The sequence below is a fragment of the Lipotes vexillifer genome, unplaced genomic scaffold (assembly GCF_000442215.2).
Source record: "Lipotes vexillifer unplaced genomic scaffold, Lipotes_vexillifer_v1.1 scaffold1, whole genome shotgun sequence".
In the NCBI taxonomy this organism is placed as follows: Eukaryota; Metazoa; Chordata; class Mammalia; order Artiodactyla; family Lipotidae; genus Lipotes; species Lipotes vexillifer.
This window is the reverse complement of record NW_006779068.1, coordinates 257,962-275,506: the sequence shown is the minus strand read 5'-3', so window position 1 is coordinate 275,506 and position 17,545 is coordinate 257,962. Positions and strand designations below refer to the sequence as shown.

Below are 17,545 nucleotides of genomic sequence, written 5' to 3'. Positions count from 1 at the left end.
TCCTGCTGATATTGGGGGAGGTGGGGTGGAGTATAGTTTCTGAAGAACTAGTGTTTTCAGATTTCTAGAGTCTCAGCACAAATGTTATCTGAATATGAGGCATTGTGAATAAAGTGTTAGTTATCTAATGTGTATTATTTCACTGTGGAATTATGGAAATCATTGAGAAGGGGAATGAAAACTATTTTGACAGATAACATTTATTAAAGACATTTTAGAATATAGGCTTGAAAATTTATATTACATAGGCTTGTAAGTTTAGCGTTATTGGTAGACTCTTCTGGAGAGCGTGGTAGTTATTACCAGGAAAATTTATGGTTCATCTTAAATTTAAATAGCGTTAAGTCTGGTCCCACTGCTTGTTTCAATTGCTCTGTGTTGGCAACTCAAACTTTTCTCTTCCACAGAGTTAATCAGTAATTAATAGTGAAGTTTTAAGCATTCATTAATGAAGTATTCTTCATTGTTTTAGAATCTTAGTGTTAGATGGCCCTTTAAAGATCATGTTCTACCAATTGAGGAAATAATTTGGTAAATTCATTTCTGAGATGGGGAGCATACCTCATAAGATAGTCTTTTCTACTTTTGGGATATTTTCTTGTTTGGCGAATTAAAATTCTCTTCTCCATTCCTGTGGCATCAAAAAAGAACAAATAAAAAAATAAAAACCCCAAAATATCATTCTGAAGCTGAAGACAGCTACCATCTTAATCCTTGTAAAATATAGTTCTGAGTTGCTCTCTTCTGGATGTCTGACTTAATTAACTTTTAAAAGGTATTGTGAAACCTAAAATAGTGTAGTATAGAGAAACTTCCTTCTGTTTTCTGGATAATTCTGTTAATGCAAGTCTAAGATGATATTAGCTTTGTTATCCATAGCACACTTTAACTCGTGTTTACTTATTCATCACTTAATTATGATACTTTCTGTTAGTTTCACAGTTGTTAAATACTTCTGGGCTATTTTATTTTATTATTATTTATTTATTTATTTATTTTTTTTTTTGCGGTACACGGGCCTCTCACCGTTGTAGCCTCTCCCGTCGCGGAGCACAGGCTCCGTACGCGCAGGCTCAGCGGCCATGGCTCATGGGCCCAGCCGCTCCACGGCATGTGGGATCTTCCCGGACCAGGGCACGAACCCGTGTCCCCTGCATTGGCAGGCAGACTCTCAACCACTGCGCCACCAGGGAAGCCTTAGGCTATTCTAGATACAATACTTCTAAGTCATTTTTTTTCTCGTGTGATTGATTCCCCGTCCCCCCACCCCCCATATGTTGTTTATTTAGTTTTGGTCCATTGTGCTAAAAAAAAGCTCTTTTGTATCTGCCTTCTGGTTGGAGGTTTGAAGTATATTTTTATAATACTTAAAAATTTCTGTTAACTCTCTTTTCTGAGTTACCCTATCACATTTTCATTTTCCACTCAGGTGTTTTTTTCCCCAATGTATGATGTTCTCTTTATTTTTTATTTATTTATTTTTTACATCTTTATTGGAGTATAATTGTTTTACAATGGTGTGTTAGTTTCTGCTTTATAACAAAGTGAATCAGTTATACATATACATATGTTCCCATATCTCTTCCCTCTTGCGTCTCCCTCCCTCCCACCCTCCCTATCCCACCCCTCTAGGCGGTCACAGAGCACCGAGCTGATCTCCCTGTGCTATGCGGCTGCTTCCCACTAGCTATCTATTTTACGTTTGGTAGTGTATATATGTCCATGCCACTCTCTTGCTTTGTCACAGCTTACCCTTCCCCCTCCCCATATCCTCAAGTCCATTCTCTAGTAGGTCTGTGTCTTTATTCCTGTCTTACCCCTAGGTTCTTCATGACAGTTTTTTTTTTAAATTCCATATATATGTGTTAGCATACGGTATTTGTCTTTCTGTTTCTGACTTACTTCACCCTGTATGACAGACTCTGGGTCTATCCATTTCATTGCAAATAGCTTAATTTTGTTTCTTTTTATGGCTGAGTAATATTCCATTGTATATATGTGCCACATCTTCTTTATCCATTCATCCAATGATGGACACTTAGGTTGTTTCCATGTCCTGGCTATTGTAAATAGAGCTGCAATGAACATTTTGGTACATGACTCTTTTTGAATTCTGGTTTTCTCAGGGTATATGCCCAGTAGTGGGATTGCTGGGTCATATGGTAGTTCTATTTGTAGTTTTTTAAGGAACCTCCATACTGTTCTCCACAGTGGCTGTATCAATTTACATTCCCACCAACAGTGCAAGAGTGTTCCCTTTTCTCCACACCCTCTCCAGCATTTATTGTTTGTAGATTTTTTGATGATGGCCATTCTGACTGGTGGGAGATGATATCTCATTGTAGTTTTGATTTGCATTTCTCTAATGATTAATGAAGTTGAGCATTCTTTCATGTGTTTGTTGGCAGTCTGTATATCTTCTTTGGAGAAATGTCTGTTTAGGTCTTCTGCCCATTTTTGGATTGGGTTGTTTGTTTATTTGTTATTGAGCTGCATGAGCTGCTTGTAAATTTTGGAGATTAATCCTTTGTCAGTTGCTTCATTTGCAAGTATTTAGATTTAAATCTTTTTTTAAACACCATCTATGTGCCAGGCACCTATGGAGGTTCACTTTTTTAAAAAAAATTAATTAATTTATTTTTGGCTGCGTTGGGTCTTCATTGCTGTGCATGGGCTTTCTCTAGTTGCGGCGAGTGGGGGCTACTCATTGTGGCTTCTTTTGTGGCAGAGCATGGGCTGTAGGTGCCTAGGCTTCAGTAGTTGTGGCGTGTGGGCTATAGAGCAGAGGTTCAGTAGTTGTGGTGCGCGGGCTTAGTTGCTCTGTGGCATATGGGATCTTCCTGGACCAGGGTTGGTACCCATGTCCCCTGCATTGGCAGGCGGATTCTTAACCACTGCATCACCAGGGAAGTCCAAGGTTCACTATTTTTATAGTGAAGTACCTTCCAGCCTAGGAGTTTGGGGTTTTTTTTTTAACTAAACTCTTCATCAGACCTCTTCTGTGGTAGCCTGTTTTGCAGTTTGTGTAACATTTTCTTCTTTCCCTTCAAACTAAAGTTGGAAGCCTTTAGCCCACCACATGTCTCTTTATCTTCACGATATGAGCTTTGTCCTTTGGGGATTTATCATTCTAAGTCATGGTTCAGAAAATAAATTTTATGGTTCGGTGCTATTGGTTGACAGCAGTTTACTTCATATCTTCTTTCTAAATCAGTTTTCAACTGAAAGAAGAGAAGTAACCTAATTTCTTAGTTTCCACATAAATAAGAATAGGCTGCTGTCAGTGGTTTTCTGACTGACATAGGAAAAACACCTATGGGGAGAAAAGACATCTGATTATGACCTAGGAGACAGCATGTTTCTTACTTGATACCTGATAGAATCGATAAATATTTGAGGTCCTGTCATGTGTCAGACTCTGTGCTGGGTACTAGTGATATGCTGGTGAACAACAGAGGTATAGTCCCTGCCATCATGGAGCTGAAGCATAAGGGGGAATGCAGCTAAAGAAAAAGATAAGCATTTCATGTAATAGATACTTTGATAGGGGAAGTTCAGGATGACCTGAGACCATAAGAACACGTAATCCAACCCTGGGAGGTGGCCAAAGAGAGATCTGAGGTAATCATGTGATATAGTCCTGAAGATGTCCTCAGCACCAATTGCCTTTTCTTATACCATCATGAATCTGTGTCCAAGGGAATCCCACTGTCTTGGAGAGCTAGAATTGCCACCTCTATCGTCTTTCCTCCTCTCAAGCAGAAGCTGAGTTTGGTAAGTGTTATTGGTGTAAGTCCATAATAAGGTCTTGGAAAAAGCTTTTCTGAGCCTTTGCCGTCCTGAAGAAAATACCCTTGCCCATGTAACCCCCAACCAGTCCATTTCTCACTCTTAAAATTTTATCTTCAGCCACTGTCTCTTGTCCCTGGTAGTAGCACAAGTCATATTTATTAAGTTGCTTTCATACCCTGTAGAAAGGAATTAATAATGCCATAATGAATCTTTTTTCTGAGGTTTTTTTTTTTTAAGCCCCATCTTGATTAGGATTTATGAATGTCTCTTTTGTAGAGTTTTAAATGTTGATGTTGAATCAAAGTACTTTAACTCATCTATAGGAAAAATCTAAAAGTTTTTTTTTTGTTGTTATCTTAATTTTCATACCTTGGAAAATATCCAGTATGTTGGAAACATTACAAACAGAAAAACACCTATGGGGAGAAAAGACCTTTTGGGTTTCTCAGTGGAAATAGATGGTACTTTTTGTTATTGGTATTTTATAAATGAGAAGCCACTTTTGGGACCCACATATTATATCAGACTTTAGGGTATTACGGTTGTAAGCTTTAGAGTAGACTCGGAGCTGCTCAGTCTGCACACACATAAACACACACACACTCATTTGAGGGAAAATTTACATTCCACTAATTTTCCATGTGTGTTTCCATGACAAACTATTATGAAAATCTCTCAATTTTGCTTAAAAAAACCCCTGTTTGCTGTGGCTGTTTTTTTGGCATTACATTTGTAAGACATTTTATTTCTGTTTGGTTTTCAGTTCCTTATGCTTTAAGCAGTCTTCTTTGGTTGGTTGAAAATCAACCATTTTAAATACTCTTCCCCTGGAACATAACATTTAAAAAGAAACCCAAACTAAACTGAAGCATTTTCTTAAAATATTTAGCCTAAAAAGGCTTGGTATACGTAATATGGAAAGGTAAAACCTTGTGATTAATTTGGACATTAACGATAGGTACTTTCCTTCTCATCATGGTGATAGTAGAGGTACTAGGTTCAGCCTGGGGTTGGGAGTCACATATTTGGACTTCTTTAGCTTTGGTTATAGCTGAGACAAACCAGCCAAGTACTCAGTGACTTCTTTAGCTCAGAAAGCAAGCAGGCGGTTAAATGACCTTGTCAGTTTCACAGTCAGTGTTATATATTTGAGATTTATCATCTAATCTCAACTCTTTGGGATTGGACTTTTGTAGACGAATGGATTGCTAGTATGGGTTGTGGAGAGTTGTCAGCCTTAATTAGCGTTTGTTTTAACAGCTGCTTAAAGCGCAGAAGAAAGCCCAGAGAAGGGAGCACATGCTAAAACTTGAGGCTGAGAAGAAAAAGCTTCGCACTATACTTCAAGTTCAGTATGTATTACAGAACTTGATGCAGGAACATGTACAGAAAGACTTCAAAGGGGGCTTGAATGGTGCAGTGTATTTGCCTTTAAAAGAACTTGACTACCTCATTAAATTTTCAAAATTGACCTGTCCTGAAAGAAATGAAAGTCTGAGGTAAGTTAATGAAAATATTTTCCTGAAACAGGACACATAACATTTTAGTCTAGTTTTTCAGCATGTATATATGTATATGTATGTGTGTATGTGTATACATATATATTCAGCTTTGGAAACGTTGGCCTGCCCAGACTCTCACGAGGTTGATAGCCTGTCTACTAAAAAAGTGAATTTGAATGATATCATTAACCTGCTTCTTTATTGTAACACTGATTTTTAAAATGTATTATCAAGTTTTAACCTTATATAGGTGTTAACCATAATACTAATTATGTATATTCTTAAAATTTTTTTGTCATTATATCAGGCTGTTGTGTTACCTGAGAGTCTTTGCCTCCTTACTACTGCTGTACTTAAGTGGAGGTGAATAAAATTTAACTTGATTAGTATCACTAAACTGTCAAAGAATTATCGAGTGTTCTTCTTAGGCTGTGAGTAAATACTGAGAAACAAATCTGATAATTTAAAATATAAAACCAGCAAATTGAGGCAACCCAATTTTTTTCTCCTACAGTATCTATTTACTGTTTTTGCTTAGATGGAGTAAATCAGCTAATGAGCAGAAGCTCTATGCTTTTGGTTTGTTAGATACAGGTTGTTTCAATGCTGTGTCTGTTAGCCATGCAAAAGCAGTTAGATTTCAGCTGCTTTAGAAATTAGCCCTATCAGTGCAGGAAGAAACCTGATAAAACTCTTAATTACTTATATATAGCCATATATATATATTTATTCCCATCCCAATAGTCTGTTCCGTCATCAGTACCTATTTGGATGTTTCCTTCTCTTGCTTCACTTTGGTAGGTCCAAGGAATGTGGCTTACTTTAAAATGTGAAATGTAAGTGAAACAATTTGAAAAATGAGCTGCTCTCTTTAAAGACAAATGCAGCTCTTAATATTTCCATTCCACTGTTTTTTTTTTTTTTTATCTAGGGCATATACTTGATAATGAAGGATACCACACTGATTGCTTTAAACTCTTTTTGGTCTATTCCTTAATAGCTGTATTTGGTAAAATCTTTATTTTAGTTGTTTTAAGGAAAAATGCTTAACATTTGAAATCCATAAATGGGTGTTTAGTCATCTTTTATAAAATTTCAATTTTTCATTTCCAAAGAGTAAAAAAACACAAAATTAACATTGAATGTCTTAATTGTTGATGGGTTATATTGTATAAATTGTACTGCTCCATATGTAAATATATGTGCCTCTAAAGCCACTTTGTTCTGCTGCTGCTTTTCCTTGTCAGTGTTGAAGACCAGATGGAGCAGTCATCCTTGTACTTTTGGGACCTTTTGGAAGGTAGTGAGAAAGCAGTGGTAGGAACGACATGTGAGTTTTCTCTACTCTGGACTTATGCAGTAAATACTAAACTTTATATCTAGGAGTTTAGTATGATATTGAGGGCCAAAACTGTGTCGGTCCATCAGAACTTACATGTCTGACAATACTAGATTCATCGGCAGAATGATATCTTTGTTTAGTTCTGTTAAAAGCAGCTATTGTATAATTGTACTTGCTAATAATGGAGCCTAGGGAGATTTTTGAGGTGACGAGTCACTGTGATTTGGGAACAAGAGCTAGGGACTAGTGCTTGAGCATTTTGGGGTTCAGTTCTCTATTGTGCGTGGTAGTACCTGTTCTATTTACAAATCTTAAATCCACATATTGTTAATATTAAGGCTTATCTATCAGACCTGCTTAAGAAAATAAGAATGATCTGGCTACATAGTCTATTGAAACATTGTTGTCTATTGGTCTGGAAATGATCTGGAGAGAAAGAGTCCTTTTGGCTTCCTAGATAGGCTTTGGCCAAATGACCAAGTACCAATGTTTGGACATGAAGTACACAGTTTTGTGTACTAGTTTAGGATAATGAAAACTCATTGGAAGCTGGTAAACATTTTTGTTACTAGTGATTGCTTCCTTTTAAAAAATATTTAAGTATGAATAACTATCTCAATTTCTAAGTCCGTTCAAGTTTAAACCACAGAAATTTATTGCTTGGCTAGAATGCAAAATGATACAAAAACTTTGGAAACTAGTTTGTTAGTTTCTTATAAAATTAAGCATGCACTTACTATATAACCAAGCAGTTACACTTCTAGTACCGGAGAGAATTGAAAACATACATTCACATGAGTACTTGTACATGAATGTTCATACCAGCTTATCATAATAGTCCCAAATTGAACACAGCCCGGATGTACACCAACTGATAATTAATAAACAAAATGTGATATATTCATGGAATGGAATCTACTCAGCAGTGAAAAAAGGAATGAACTATTGATACTGCAACAGCATGTATGAATCTCAAAATAATTATGCTGAGTGAAAGAAGCCAGGCACAAAATGAGAACATATTGTATGATTCCATTTATATGAAATTCTAGAAAAGACATAACTAGAACGATAGCAGGTCAGTGGTTGCCAGGGAGTAGACTGATTATAAAAGGGGCATAAGGGAACTTTTGAGTTGTTTAAAATGTTCTGTATCATGGTTATGGTGGAAGTAACATGACTGTTAACATCTGTTAAAACTGTACACTTAAAATGTGAATTTTGTAAATTATACTTCAAATTTGACTTAAAAAAAAAAGGTCATCTGTGTGTCATAGTATTCCTGTGAAAGGAATAGTAGACCCAAATCAGGTATGAGAACTCTGCTTAATTTGGGAATTATGTTTTTAGTAGATATTAAAAATAAAATAGACTTTAGACCTATTTATGGTACAGTGACTTTAATAACATCATTTTAAGATTTTTCTTGATCATCAAATGGTGATGTGCTAGGAGTGAAATATAGCATAACTAAAGAGTAAAATCTTAATCATGGAATTTTATACTTTAAAAATTCTTAGAGGTTGTCCAAAATAGGTTTTTCTAAAGTTTATGTTTGAGGAACTGTGTTGTTTATTTCTCTTAAAGCCTAATTACTTGGGGAAGGTAGAGTAATTCCTTTTTGTGATGTCTTGGGGGCAGATGGGAGAAATCACTTTTCTCCCAGCTCAGGGAATAGATGTGTGCTTTTATAACATACTAGATAAAGTCCTTGATTGGAGTCTCTGAATTTTAGCCATTTTTCAAATGGTGGAAATGGAGGCCCAGGGAAACTTAAGTGACTTGCTAAACTTTGGGATTCTGATTTTTAAAAATTATATTGATTCAGCATGACGTAACGATGGACTGCATATTTCCTTTTCATGGTATGACCAGTTCTTTGAATACCCTCAGTGTAGACTGTTACAATGACATACTACAACTAGGATAAAATTATATTAGGATTTCTATTCCAAATAATTTTCTATGAACTATTAGGCTATGTGATAACTATGTCTTAATCACTCTTTCTTAGACAAACACATGAAGGATCTACTATCTAAATTGTTGAACTCAGGCTATTTTGAAAGTATCCCAGTTCCAAAAAATGCTAAGGAAAAAGAGGTATCATTGGAGGAAGACATGCTAATAAAATCAGAGAAGAAAAAACAATTATCGAAGACTGAATCTGTCAAAGAGTCAGGTTTGTTGTGATCTCTGAAATTCTTTATAGTGGTTGCATTTTTAACACTTAACCAAAATGAGTCAAATCATTGTAAAATGATTACTTTATTTTAATTTTACTTTCTACATGCATGGAAACCTTTACTTGCCCCAGGGTAAGCCTAGGTTTAGGACACATCTCTAGGCTTTACTACCATGATTTGCAGAGTCAACCTTAATAGAAACAATAGGTTATATTTTGTTACAAGAGAGTACACTGTTAAAATGAGGCATTTATGGAATTTGAATTCTTTGTTAAACTATTAAAGTTTAACTCTTTGTTAAACTATTAGGATCATTCCATTTAAAACCATTGTTTAAAATGTGAGTTGTAGTACATTCCAATACTGTATAGAACAAGAATGTAAATAATCTAAGTTTAACATATTGATTTAGGAAAAAAATTGCCAAAATCAGTAAAAGAAATAATGTTTTTCAAAATGCCACTTTTCCTGGAGAAGAAATACTTTGAGTAAATGGCACCTTGGCTATTTATTGTTGAGGCTGGATTTATTTAAGAAATATTACTTCTAAGGAGGTAGTCCAAGCAGCCTTTTGGTAGCCACTAGCAAGATTCGAGTATTTCTCGTTTACCCCATGGCACCAGAGCTATAAATCCAACTTGAAAGAAGCTGTGTTTGTGGGTAAGAGGAGATAGTCCTATTTTCAATCAGAAATCAGTTTTTAACTACAACCTGACTTCAGAAAAGTGTCTTATATAAGCAGAGCTACTAGCTTCAACTAGCCTCAGACCACATGCTTTTGACCAGCACCCAATAGTGAGAATTACTCCTGCCCTGAATGTACTTAATTGCACTATCCTTTTTCTGTTACTATTCTGAAATTTGTTGCTAGAATGAATTACAGTTTAATCAGTGTAAAAACTTGTAGTTTTACCTAGTACTTATTTAATATTCCTTTTATCTTCTCAGAGTCTCTTATGGAACTTGCACAGCCAGAGATACAACCACAAGAGGTAAGGTACCGAAAGGTAATTTTCAGTCAATTGTATTTTTTGAGACTTTTGTATATTGTTGTGGTTAGGAGCTGAGGCTTTGGAGCTAGACTGCTTAAGCTTGAATCCTGGCTCTGCAGCTTATTAGCTTAATGACTTTGGGCAAGTTATATAGCCCAGCTGTGTCTGTTATCCTCCTACATAAAATGGGAATAATAACAATGCCTGCCTCATATGGTTATTGTGAGGTTTGAAGGAGTTAAATCTGAATTACTTCAATTTGGCTTGGCACGCAGAATGGCTCAAGTGTTAGCTGGTGGTGGTGGTGGTTTTGGTCCCTGTATTGGAATTTGAAGATGGGTGGGATTTTGCTCTTTCCAGAATTTACTCATATTGGTAATAGAAGAGGGCATTTGTTCTCTTTCTGGAGTGACATCGGAATTCATGGAAGCCGAAAAGAATGGAAGAAGCAAAATCATAGTATGATTGATATATAATGGGAATAAAGAAAAGGCTGGTAATTCAGGAAACATAAGGCTTCAGTGTAAAGAGTAGGACTTTGTGTAGTTGAACTACCCTCTGCCTTAACTTGAAGGGAGTCAGGTGGTCCTAAGCCTGGCAGAAGCAGAGTAACCTTGGTAAAAGAGCCTGAGTCAAGCAAATGTGGCACCACGGTGTGCACTGCTTACCAGTCGTAGGTGAATCAAATATATATAGGTTGCTACTTTTGAAGTATACTTTCGAAGTTTGTCTTTCTGTTAATTGAGGGGAAAGGAATGGACATAAAAGTAGAATACTCTTTTCAAGTAGGATAAGGTCAGAAGTTTCCTGTTAGCACAGTGGCTCAGACCAGTGGACATAGGAGTTCAGTATTCCCTTCAAGGTCTTCTACAGACTGTGACTTGAGCACATTCTCCCTGTGGTTTAGTTTCTTAACAGACGCTACATGACAGAAGTAGATTATTCAAGTAAACAAGATGAAGAGCAATCTTGGGAAGCAGATTATGCTAGAAAACCAAATCTCCCCAAATGTTGGGATGTGCTTACCGAACCAGATGGTCAGGAGAAGAAACAGGAATCCTTCAAGTCCTGGGAGTCTTCCGTGAAGCATCAGGAGGTATCAAAGCCTGCAGTTTCCTTAGAACAGAGGAAACAAGAGATTCCAAAACTCAGGTCCACTTTGCAGGAAGAGCAGAAGAAGCAGGATGTCTCGAAAACCAAGGCACCTCCTAGCCAGTGGAAGCAAGAAGCTCTTAAATCCAAAGTGGGATACATTCAAGAGGAACAGAAGAAGCAGGAGACACCAAAGCCTTGGCCAGTTCAGCTGCAGAAAGAACAGGATCCAAAGAAGCAAACTCCAAAGTCTTGGACACCTTCTGTGCAGAGTGAACAGGACATCACCAAGTCATGGACCGCTCCCACGTGTGAAGAACAGGATTCAAGACCGCCAGAGACTCCAAAATCCTGGGAAAACAATGTTGAGAGTCAAAAACACCCTTTAACACCACAATCACAGATTTCTCCAAAGTCCTGGGGGGTAGCTACAGCAAGCCTCATACCAAATGACCAGCTGCTACCCAGGAAGTTTAATACAGAACCCAAAGATGTGAGTTGATTTGTATCAGTTTGTTCCTATCAATGTAGGCATAAATAGAGATTTGTGGTAGTGATAATTTAAAAGTTCTCTTTAGGAAAAGATGGGTAAAATCCATGTTTAATTAATGTATTAAGTATTTCACTTAGCTCTTTAATGCATAGAAAATTGGAAGCAGATTTAATCTGTCATTTGCGCCTAACCTGAAGTGAAATTTCCACAATTAGAAAATATTGTTTTAATGCTCAAATTTTAATGACATGATATAACATCAAAATAGTGGATAGTTCAGAAGAGACCATAATGTTGAAGAAGTGAGAAACGTAAATGCATGTCAAAAGGCAGGAGACCTTTTTCTGACAGAAGTTACATTTTTCTGTATTCTCTTCCTTCTCTTTCATTTATAGTCACTCAAATTAGCCTGTCCTCTTTGAAGAAGGTACAGATGGTCAGGAGAAGAAACAGGAATCTTTCATGTCCTGTTTCAGAAGAAGCAGTAGTTGGGGAAGGATCTGAATTAGTTATCTATTTCTGTTTCAAAAGAATTTTCTGCAGATGAAAAGTATAGGCATTAAATATTCTGTAATTAGGTTTTGGAGTATGAGATTTAGTTCAAATATAAGGCCTCATTCTGCTAATGATAAATAACCCATGTCAGTAAGATAAGAAGCCTTATAATGAATAATCTTGGATACGATGCTAGTTAGTGTTGTCTTTTATTAAAGTGTAAGTTATTTACCACCGTTTCATTGCAGACTTGTTGAAGACTTGTTACCACCTTGTTTGCTAAGAAAGGTGAACTTGCTACCCTCCCAGTGTTCTCCATATACATCTAGTAGTGTTCCTGTACTTCCACGCCATTTTAGCCAAAGGCCTGCCCGGAAATCTTTGGTCCTCTAACAGTTTGAAAAACATTTTGCTAAGGACCTACTTTATTGCACAGGGAACTGTAATAAATATTTTATAATAACCTATAAGGGAAAAGACTCTGAAAAAGAATACACACACACACACACATAAAACTCAATCACCATGATGTACACCTGAAATTAACACGATATTGTAAATCAACTATACTTCAGTTAAAAAAGGTGGGGGGAGAAAAACAATTCGCTTAGGGAATTCAAAGCATTGCATTTTATAAATTACCCCCGCCTCAATTCTACCTTATGAGAAGAGAAGTTTAGAATTATTTGTCTCCTTTCATTTTCCTTTCTTCCTCTTTAAGTGGTAATATAATTTTAGCTTCTTCCTGACCCTGCAGAAGATTGGTAGCCTTTTTCATTAACTAGATATCATATGACAGTAATTGTAATGTAGCAACTATTTTGAGAGATTTATACCTAAAAACCCAATTTAATACCTCAATAAAGCTGTTTAAAAAACCGCAATTAAAAATTCCACTAGGTATAGCAGTGCTGAACCTTTACCGTACCAGAATATTGGTACCATGCTGTTTGCTGAATAGTATTTAAAATTAAGGGTGTTTAATTGGAAAGGTCAAAACTCATTTAATGTGCTTTATGGCACAGACATCATTATATTGAAGTTACAGGGTCTCTCAGTGACTGAGAGGACGCTTCTCTGTATAGTAGAGTATTTGCCTCTATCTGTATTGAAATCTCAGCTGTTTGGAACATGACCAAGTACTGTCAAGGGCAAAATAGAGTTCAAAGCCAAAAGACTAGGTAACATGAAATAAATCACTAAAGTTCATACTTTTCTCCTAAAAGAGCGTTTCATATATTCCCTTAGGGTCTGTTAACAGTTATTTTATGACACTGTTGACAAGCTTAGCTGTGTGACTCCCCAGTGAATTAGAAGGAGAAGAGGAGCTGGTAGGGACAGGCTTGCTGATACCTGTAAGAAATAACCATAAACATGAGGTCTGTTTCAGGGTATTCAGCAATCTTAAGAAATTTAGCAGGAGGGCGAACCACCTTCTAAACATCAGTAGCCCCCTCCCCCCCAAAGTATACCTACTGTATAACAGAATATAATAGTATATTTCCTCAACTCTAGGATGTATATGTTTTTACATCTTACTGTTTCTGAAATCAGATATGTGTTAAAAATGGGATGTATATTTAATGTGGTAGTAGTAATTTTTTTCCCTGGGGAAAAAATCATTGATGTGTTTTATATTATAGTCAGTGGCATCTTATCATAGAGGACACAGGGTAACTGATGTCCATAATGAGAGAACTTCTATCAAGGAAGTTCTGTTGCTCTGGGCCTTCCCTTTAAAAAGATGATGTTTAGAAACATTTCCCATTAAAGTTGTTCTGAAGGAGGAAACATGAAAAGTTTGCTTAAATTACTTAGAAAATGCATTTATGTGGAAATTCTTTACCTGAGATAAATCTATAAATGAGCACTGCTATGTGTTTTGATTACATTAAGATGTAGTGATAAGCTTAGTTTCCTGAATTAGGCTTTTGAATTGGAATTTCACTCTTATACATTATGGGTTTATCTTATAGGTGCCTAAGCCTATGCATCAGCCTGTAGGTTCTTCCTCTACCCTTCCAAAGGATCCAGTATTGAGGAAAGAAAAACTGCAGGATCTGATGACCCAGATTCAAGGAACTTGTAACTTTATGCAAGTATGAGTCATTATTAAGTGAATCTTAAATGATAGTCATGGGACTGCTAGCTTCTGATCTGAAGCATTAAATGAAGTTGTTAAGAGCATAGATTCTGGTGTCCAGAATGAGTACAAATCTCAGTTCTGCCACTTCCTAGCTCTGAGAATTAGGCAAGTTACTTAACTCTCTGCCTCAATTTCTTTTTGAAAAAATGATAATAGTTCCTACTCCTGTTTGTTGTGAGTAATAAAATGAATTAAACATGTAAGAAGCTTAAAATGCTCAAATGATATTGCTGCTGTTGTGTGTAGATAATCATAAGACATTCATTATGACACATGCTAAATTGTGTCATACAGACTCTTACAGAATTTCAGAATAGTATGGTATTACTGAGGGATGAAGTAGGCAAATAAGAGATTTTTGTGTAGTAAAAAGATTTTGAGCTTTGGAATTAGACCTGCATTTAAATCCACTTCTACCAGTTACCAGTTGTGTAATCTGTGGCAAGTTATTTAACCTCCAACCTTCTGCTTATTTGTAAAGTGAGGGAATTGCATACCTCTTCAGATTATTTGATAAATAAAAGACCTAAAACAATCACTGTAAGTGTATAGGTTAAGTACTCAAAACATTGGAAATATTTTTAGGATAACCAGGATAGGCAGATGGGAGAAGAGAATGCCTTCTTGTCATGAAAGTCTCTAAGAGCATGAGTTAGTTTAGTGGTTGAGATAAAATAATTAGACCCTCTCATTGGTTATAATAAAAACGAGGGCTCAGTCTACGCTAGGATTAACGTTTAAGACTTCAAGTCAGGAGTTTTCTTTTCCTAATTTGGCCTTAGAATTACTATTAGAGTTTTAACACTTGACACAGTCTTTTTTTTTTAATTAATTTTTGGCTGCATTGAGTCTTTGTTGCTGCACATGGGCTTTCTAGTTGTGGCGAGCAGGGGCTACTCTTTGTTGTGGTGCACAGGGTTCTCATTGCAGTGGCTTCTCTTGCTGTGGAGCTCGGGCTCTAGGCAGTCAGGCTTCAGTAGTTGCAGCATGTGGGCTAAGTAGTTGTGGCTCGCAGGCTCTAGAGCACAGGTTCAGTAGTTGTACGGGCTTAGTTGTTCCGTGGCATGTGGGATCTTCCCAGACCAGGGCTTGAACCTGTGTCCCCTGCATTGGCAGGTGGATTCTTAACCACTGCGCCACCAGGGAAGTCCTGACACAGTCTTTTTTTTTCCTTTTAATTAATTAATTAATTTATTTTTGGCTGTGTTGGGTCTTCGTTGCTGCGTGTGGGCTTTCTCTAGTTGTGGCAAGTGGGGGCTACTCTTCGTTGCGGTGCATGGGCTTCTCATTGTGGTGGCTTCTCTTGTGGCGGAGCATGGGCTCTAGGCACGTGGGCTTCAGTAGTTGCAGCATGTGGGCTCAGTAGTTGTGGCTCACGGGCTCTAGAACACAGGCTCAGTAGTTGTGGTGCACGGGCTTAGTTGCTCCATAGCATGTGGGATCTTCCTGGACCAGGGCTTGAACCCATGTCCCCTGTGTTGGCTGGCAGATTCCTAATGACTGCACGACCAGGGAAGCCCCTGACACAGTTTTAAGGTTTGACAGTTACTTTAGATTTCGTTTTTAATTCTCAGTTTCTTCTCCTATAAAGACTAAGTTATTAACATCTTGAGATGGTTATTAGCTAGATTCCTGTAGCTCATAAGCAGTTGACATCATAAATAATTTAATGGTAATGGCTTTACCAACAAATGATAATCTTTGTTTTCACTTATTATTTAAACTCTTGTCTTTAGGAATCTATTCTGGATTTTGACAAACCTCCAAGTGCAATTGCATCATCACAGCCGCCTTCAGCTACTCCAGGTAGCCCAGTAGGTATGTCCTCATTCTTAAGACTTGTTAGACCTACGGCTGTTTTTCCAATTACTTCTTTTACATATAATTTTACTCTAGATTATCTTAAGGTTAAACTATGTCTGTGTGTTAATTTTTTCTAAATGTGTACATATGTTATCAGAGTTACATACGGGTAAATTACCATGAGGATGTTAGTGTACTTAACTGACCTGTTTGCATTTTAGAGAAGGTCTCCAGATAGGTGAATGGAAGTACACAATATTAGTTGTCTTTGCTACTTTTTATATTCTTCTTGGAGTGAATTCTGACTAGAACCTGCTTGACTTCTTTCAACTCTGTATGTCTAGTGTGGAGGCTTTTGGATCCTAACTATGAGTGAAATTACATCAGTGGTATTTAGTGCACAGGTTAACACAGTAACTAATGATGCAGCCCAGATCTCAATGTGGTCTGATGCTTCAGACTTTAGGCTTTTTGTTCTACACTAGTTTATCTCAGAGGTGGAATGACATAATCAAAGCCATAGTTCAGCTGCAGTGAGCAGTAGACACCAACCAGAAGACTGGTCCAGTAACTCCTGGGTAGGGTAAGGAGAAGGAAGAGAGAGTACTTAAGAAAAGTGATAGAGATTAATAAGAAACCAAACTGAAACTATGTCATTGAAAAGTATATTTAATTTACATGATCAAAGAGAAAAGAAAACTGAAGAGCCAGATGACCCCTGCACTTGTAACTTAAAGTGTATCAGCTAAGTACTGCTCATGATAGCTCAGGTTTTATCATCCAGATTACAATTACCAGTTTTTTAAAAGTCATAGTTCTTTTCTTTTGGAAGCCTTGAAATGCTGCTTTTGTCCATTGATGGAACTAGTATCCTTTTTTTCTGTAATCCTCTTTGACTCTTTTTAGAGTTCTACTACAATAGAAAGGACTTGAGACTAGTTCTGCCAGATACTGCTTTGTTTTATGAAGTATAAACTTTAGTTTCCACCCAGTTGGTATGCGTAAACTTTTCTCCTCCCTCAGTAGTTTACTGTTGATTTCACTCTCTGCAGCATCTACAGAACAAAATCTATCCAATCAAAGTGATTTTCTTCAAGAGCCATTACAGGTAACTTTTCCAGACTGATCTTTCATTTACTCTTCTTTGCTATTCAGGGAGAAAACTCTTGCTTTGGCAAGAATGATCAGACTCGCTGATTCTAATATACCTAACGAAATTATTGAAAATGTTCTAAGGAGATCGAGTTTTTTAGATTAAGTACAGCTGGTTCTCAAAAGATTCCCTAATAAACATGGGGAAGTCATCTGTTATAATAGAGGAGGTTAGCTGATGTTAGTAAGGAAAGAGTAAGCCTGAAGAATTCGGAGGTACTTTGGGAATCTTACTTTGCTGTTGAGCTACCTAAGTCACTTAGTATATTGGCAGAGTAAAGGGTATAAAGAAAGAAACTAATTTTGCTTAACTCATGGTTAGCCAGTCCCACCCGCCTATGTATATCTAACATTCTGATGAACTAATTTTCACAGAACACACTTAGAGTTATAAAGGGACCAGATCATTGAGATCTGTAAATGCCACATTGCATTTCCATCAATAGTAAGTTCAAGATTTGCTAGTTTTCTGGTCATTACTTTAAAAAAATTTTTTTTTCTCTGGATCCCTCTGAAAACCTTATGGCAATTTTCTAGACACAACTGCTTT

General features: G+C 36.8%; 1 protein-coding gene across 4 annotated transcripts in view; it reads left to right on the top strand.

Annotated features, from left to right (window-relative positions):
- CAPRIN2 (caprin family member 2) overlaps window positions 1-17,545 on the top strand; it is a 43,329-nt gene that overhangs the window by 11,712 nt on the left and 14,072 nt on the right. For all 4 annotated transcript variants that reach the window (XM_007452174.1, XM_007452173.1, XM_007452172.1 and 1 more), the window contains exons 4-11: window positions 5,053-5,291; window positions 6,542-6,624; window positions 8,651-8,818; window positions 9,771-9,814; window positions 10,722-11,399; window positions 13,871-13,993; window positions 15,777-15,858; window positions 16,896-16,951. In XM_007452174.1, the coding sequence (XP_007452236.1) occupies window positions 5,053-5,291; window positions 6,542-6,624; window positions 8,651-8,818; window positions 9,771-9,814; window positions 10,722-11,399; window positions 13,871-13,993; window positions 15,777-15,858; window positions 16,896-16,951 (1,473 nt within the window). The remainder of the gene's footprint in view (window positions 1-5,052; window positions 5,292-6,541; window positions 6,625-8,650; window positions 8,819-9,770; window positions 9,815-10,721; window positions 11,400-13,870; window positions 13,994-15,776; window positions 15,859-16,895; window positions 16,952-17,545) is intronic.